Genomic DNA, 5,743 nt, shown 5'->3' with positions numbered 1-5,743 from the left:
CCTCAGGGAGATGCACTGACACTGTGGCTGCAGCAACAGGCTCAAGCACAGGAGCAGTCGTGAGGGTGGCGCAGGACCGCTGGTGACCCGTACTGCTGAGCGTAAGGCCACTATGGGTTGGAACGGACTCCCATGGCACCGAACAACAAGAAGGTGGGCCCGACCCAAGCCATGGTTATTTCCAATTGCCTCATACGCACGTGACAGTTGGACATTACATAAAGCAGACCAAAGAAGAATTGAGGCTTTTGAACTATGGTGTTGGTGAAGAATATTCAAAGTACCATGGACTGCAAAAGAAACAAGCAAGCCTGTCTTGGAAGAAGTACAGCCAGAATGCTCCTTAGAGGACGTGTTGTCAGGAGAGACCAGGCCCTGGGGAAGGACCATCCTGCTTGGTAAGCAGAGGGGCAGCGAAAAGAGGAAGGTCTTCAAGGAGATGGGCTGACAGAGTGGCTGCAACAATGGGCTCCCACAGACGAACAAGGTGAGCATCCAGGAGCAGGTGGTGCTTCCGTCTGTTGTACATGGGGTCGCTAGGAGTGGGAACTGACGCCAGGGCACCGAGCGCTACCACCAATACCATCCATCACCCGCTGCGGCTCTGACCATGGACATGGCGGCCAATCCCAGGCAAAATGGGAGGAAAATGTAGACCGAAACTCAAATTCCTAAAAAGGTCAGACCCACTGGACCTATAGAGACTAGAGGAACCCCTGCGATGATAGCCCTACAATGCCCTTTGAACTTGGAACTGAAGGACTCACTGATGTGTAAAATAAACAATATCAACTGAGTAATGTATTCTCCGAGCAATCAATGGTCTTTTTACCCAAAAGCACTCAAGAGAAAGGCTCAAGGGACAGACATGTGGTTAATGGAAACAGAATGGAAGTAATAAGAGTGCTGACATGCTGTGGAAGCTGTAACCAATGGCCCGAAAAAATGTGTATTAAAAATTGATAAGCCGGTACCTTATTTGCTATGTAAAATTTCACCTAATACAATGTTTGTTTGTTTAAGTTGTGGATTTAGTACTGGGAGAAAAACGTACATGCAGAAATGTGTACACATCCCATAAACACCTGTGACACATGAAGAAACCTTAAATGTTAGCTTGCCTGACAGAGCACACAGCAGCAAGGCACTACACAGCTGATTCCCAGCAGCGCACACAGCAGGTGCATAGATGTTTGTTAATAATGTTAACTATTTCTGTACAAACACAGAAAAAAACAGCTGTTCAGAAGTTCAGCATTTACACTCCTTCACTTTTACAAACGACCTACAGGAGTATCTGGCTTTGCTAACAGGGGAAGACCGAAGCGTTTCACTAGTACAAAACAGGGTGGAAAGTAAACGTTAACGTTCAGCAATTGTTTAGCAGCAAAAGCTATAGTCTTGGGAATCCACGGGGACAGTTCTACTCTGTCCCGTAGGGCGCTCTGCGTCAGCACCGACGGTGGTGGGTGGGTGGGTGGGTGGGTGAGTCAAGGCACCCTGACCAGCGACGGGCTGGCCTCACCGAGCTCCGTCCTGGGCCTACACTCCGAGTCCAAGCATGTGGCTGCCAACGTTCAACTGTGTCTGTCAACCCTGTATGTTCGTTTTAGGTCTTACGCGCTATTGGGTACAGTTTGATAGGTTATATTTCCATTCTGGGAATGTTCAAACATGCTTCTCATCTTCACTTTACACCATTTCCATTTATCAAGTTGCCATAGAAATGCTCTCCTTTCAGATTAGACAGAGGGGGAAATCAGTACATGAAACAAACAAACAAACCCAAACCCACTGCCATCCAATCTACTCCAATTCATATGGACCCTCCAGAGCAGAGAAGAACTGCCCCAGGGGGCTTCTCAGTCTGTAAACCTTAATGGAAGCAGACTGCCACACTTTCCTTCCATGGAGGAGCTGGTGGGTTAGAACTGCCTACCGTTCAATCAGCAAACAAGCACTTAAACCACTCCACTACCAAGATTCCTACAACAAATACAGTTATAGTTCATTACTTCCATCCCAAATTCTGATAATCTAGGCAAAACCAAACGCTTTGCTGTGATAATCTTGGAATGAGCAAGACTTGTCAAATACTTGTATCAGATACTGATATGCAAAGCTCACGGTCAGATTTATGTAAACAAGGACAGGCAAAACCAGAGCTGAAATGTCTCAAAACCGCACCTGACAGAACTCATAGGACAAGTTACTGAAACTGCCGTGCAGGAAGAGGCTTTATTATTCTGATTGTAAACAAAGATTCCTGGAGATGCTAAGGTAGCATGCTCCAACTCATACTTTTATTTCAGTAAGGAAGTGACTTGCATCACACAACTCTCAAAGGAGCAGATGCAAAATCTGCTCACTTTCCCCCCCAAAAAAGGTCTCTTTCCCTCTAAACTCATAAACCCAATGAAAGTGTCCAATTCTCAGGATTATTCTTTATTCGGGAATTCTGGTGGCATAATGGTATGCACTGGGCTGCTACCCACAAGGTCAGCAGTTCAAATCCAAACGCAGTTCTGCTGGAGAATGACTCCGAGTCGAAATTGACTTGATGGCAGCTGGGTTGATCACTCACTCTGTCTAGATCCCATCCACCTAAACCCACGATGCAGTTGTTTCATTATTTCCAGACACACATTTATAAATGAAACAGATGCTCTTGTGGGATAGGAGCCCTGGTGATATAGTAGCTTGCACACTGAGCTGCTAAACACAGCAACTCCAAATCACCAGCTGCTCCCGGAGAAGATGAGGCTATCTACTTACATAAAGATCTAAAGTCTCAGAAACCCACAAGGGCAGATCTACTCTTCCCTTTAGGGTCGCCAAGAGTCAGAATTGAGGGGGAATTATTTTGAGGCCTTGTGGGGATGAGGCAGCCAATGATGCAAACAAGTTATTGGGAAGTAACACTGCTTTCAAAGGGTTTTTCTCTATCTTCAACATGACTTGATATTATGAACAATCTTTTTGCCATCTTTTCATTTCACAACTTATGCACAGAGCCAGAAACCCTGGTGTTCTGTGCCAAGGTGACTGCGAGTCATAGGCACCCAATATGTGACCCAGTGGAAGTGCCCCACAGGGTTTGCTATGCTGTAATCTCTCCTGGTACAGAAAACCTGGTGTTTTTTTCCAGGGGAACTGCTGGTGGGTTTTGAACTGCTCGCTCAGTTACGAGCAGGGCACTTAACCACTAGGCCACCAGGGCTCCTTTAAGCAATGCTAGAATTAAATAAGCCTTAAAGACGTGCAGGACTAAGATACAGTATGTGTACTTCTTCACCAAGGTCTCACATTTCCTTTCAACAAGTAGCCCACCAACAGTTACTGTTAAACCCCAACTCCCTAGACATCCCGCCTGCTCACTGTGGCCCCATCTTCATACCAGCCCACACCTACACACACACCATCAGTCTCCACATCTCTCAACATTCCCAGGACAGCCTCTCAACATTCACCTTGAGGCTAAAGAGTCATTCTTCTTCCACAGACACCACCACCCCCCTCCCGGCACAATCCTGACATTCCTCAATCTCCTGTTCCACTTCTCCCACAACGTAGAGCAACAAAAGAAAGAAGTCCCTGTCTCCAACCACGGACGCCTTCACTCCCTATCGCCCGCCCTCTTGATCCCAGGGCTGTCTTTGTTAGACTCGGAAAGTACAAGGTCTAGGGGGGATATCACTCACCTCATGCTATAAGCACCAGCACCGAGTTCCTGGCCGATCCCGGAGAGACTGGCATCAAAGTCCTGCACCAGTCCGGATTCAATCACTTCATCCGCCAGGGGCAGCTTCAGAGCCCAGGCCATCCTGGCTCCTTCCTTGCCCCGAGAGACACCGTTGCTTGTACAAAGGCGGGGGGCGTGATGCTGCCCAACAGCGGAAGGCTGTAAAAAGACCTCCGAGCCCAGTTCTTGGATGCAGTGCCCACCGGCCACCCGCAAGCCCGATAGGCACGACCCGGATCGCTAATCTCCCGAGCCCTTGGCTGCTCGCTCTCCGCCGCCGCTCTCCGAAAACCCTCCCGCCCAGCTCTCCGGGGCGCGAGGCTCCCCTCCCCCAGACTGCCCAAGGGCAGTCCCCGACCCCCGGACTCCCGCCCTGAAGCTGCCTGTCCCCGAGCTCGAAGATGGACCGACAGCCGGCGACCGACGGCACTAGTCTGGCGCGCTCACACCGCGGCCGCACCTTTCCTCCGCCCCCTTCTGCAGGAAGCCCCCGCCCTCCTGCGACCCCCTCTCCCGTTCCCCTCCAGACCTCGCTTCCGGTCAGTCCCAATATCACTTCCGGTCACCCCGGCTACCCCGTACGGCCCTTAGACCCAAATCTAGGTTTCCTCCGAGGCGACTGCGCGCCCACGGCTGCAGCCCACCGCCTGGCAGCATGGAAGGGAAAGTCCAGCCCCAGCCTGGAACCCGGCCTCGCCAGGCCCCTCCGCCGCCCCAGCGCCAACCAATCATGGCGCCCTCTTCCCTTGCGGGCCTGTCGAAGGTGACGTGGCCCTGATGCTCACCAATGGGAAAGACACTTCGCAGGGCTCCGACGTGTTGATTGGCTAGCTACACTTGGGCTCCCGCCCTCTGGGGGGCGGGCCCGGCCGTTCTGGGGCGGGGCCCGCGCGTGTCCAGTGAGCCTTGGCTTAAACGCGCCTCGTGTCTTCAGAGTGCTTGGCGTCGGCGTAAACGTACTTACTGGCCACGCTCAGGCTGTGGGCAGCCCTGCGGAACCGACTCCCATCTCGGGCGGCCTCTTGACGGCTTCCAGAACTTGCCCTAGTTGTGCTGCATCGCTCATTCCTAGTTGTCCGCCTAGCTGATCTTTCTGGAAGTCAAGACCCAGTTTAAGGCCCACTTATTCATTTTTTTCCCGCCATTCCCTCTCCTGCACGTGAAGAACAGGAAGGCATGAGCTAGTTGGAAGCGTTTTCAGACTGGAGCTGAGGTGGAAGTAGGCATTGGAAAATTCCGCAGATCAGGATTGGGGCTGGCGACTTCCATTTGCTAGTTTGGTGGCCTCCGCTAGTTTTAGTTGGTGGAGATTTTAGTTTTCTCGTTTGCAAAGTAGGGATAACCATACCTGCCCCATCCCTCATCATTTTGGGCTGTTTATTGAGCATCAACTCTATACCAGTAACTTTATTACATTATCATTAATCCCGAGGACAATTTTGCAATAATAATTTTAGAATTGATGAAGAGTAAGATAAGTAGCCTGGCAGAAGCATCCCCATTCAGAGGCCACAGGGGTGGTGATCTGGTTAGGCCAGGCGCCACCACAGAAGTATCCCCTCCATTTAGATCAGCGGTTCTCAACCTTTAGATCTCGACCCCTTTGGGGGTGGTCAAACAACTCTTTCACAGGGGTCGCCTGATTCATAACAGTAGCAACATTACAGTTATGAAGTAGCAACAAAAATAATTTTGTGGTTGGGGGGTGGTCACCACAACATGAGGAACTGTATTAAAGGGTCGAGGCATTAGGAACCACTGATTTAGATGAACAAGGGTGCCTGAAGCTTCAGAGCATGATGGTGTAATGGCCCCCTGGAGAAATGTCCGTGCAGATAATTTCCTCATGATCATTGAAAATCCTGCCTTCCAACTGACATCCCCTTACAGAAGAGTCTCAGGGAGGAGATGAGCCAGTCAGGGTGCAGTGTACCAACGGTGAGACATACAACTTTCCTATAGTTCTTAAATGCTTCCTTCCCCCCACCCCAACCCCCAACT

General features: G+C 50.4%; 1 protein-coding gene across 1 annotated transcript in view; it reads right to left on the bottom strand.

The window, feature by feature from the left end:
- TFCP2 (transcription factor CP2) overlaps window positions 1-4,420 on the bottom strand; it is a 55,850-nt gene extending 51,430 nt beyond the window's left edge. The window contains exons 1-2 of the mRNA XM_004711376.2: window positions 4,272-4,420; window positions 3,702-3,901 (exon numbers count right to left, since the gene is read on the bottom strand). Coding sequence (XP_004711433.1) covers window positions 3,702-3,823 — 122 coding nt within the window. The 5' untranslated portion in view covers window positions 3,824-3,901; window positions 4,272-4,420. The remainder of the gene's footprint in view (window positions 1-3,701; window positions 3,902-4,271) is intronic.
- Window positions 4,421-5,743: the final 1,323 nt, after the last annotated feature.

This window comes from Echinops telfairi, unplaced genomic scaffold (genome assembly GCF_000313985.2).
Source record: "Echinops telfairi isolate 266 unplaced genomic scaffold, ASM31398v2 ScPeMD7_12;HRSCAF=54, whole genome shotgun sequence".
Taxonomy (NCBI): domain Eukaryota; kingdom Metazoa; phylum Chordata; class Mammalia; order Afrosoricida; family Tenrecidae; genus Echinops; species Echinops telfairi.
The sequence above is the reverse complement of the archived record's forward strand: the minus strand, read 5'-3'. Positions and strand labels throughout refer to the sequence as shown.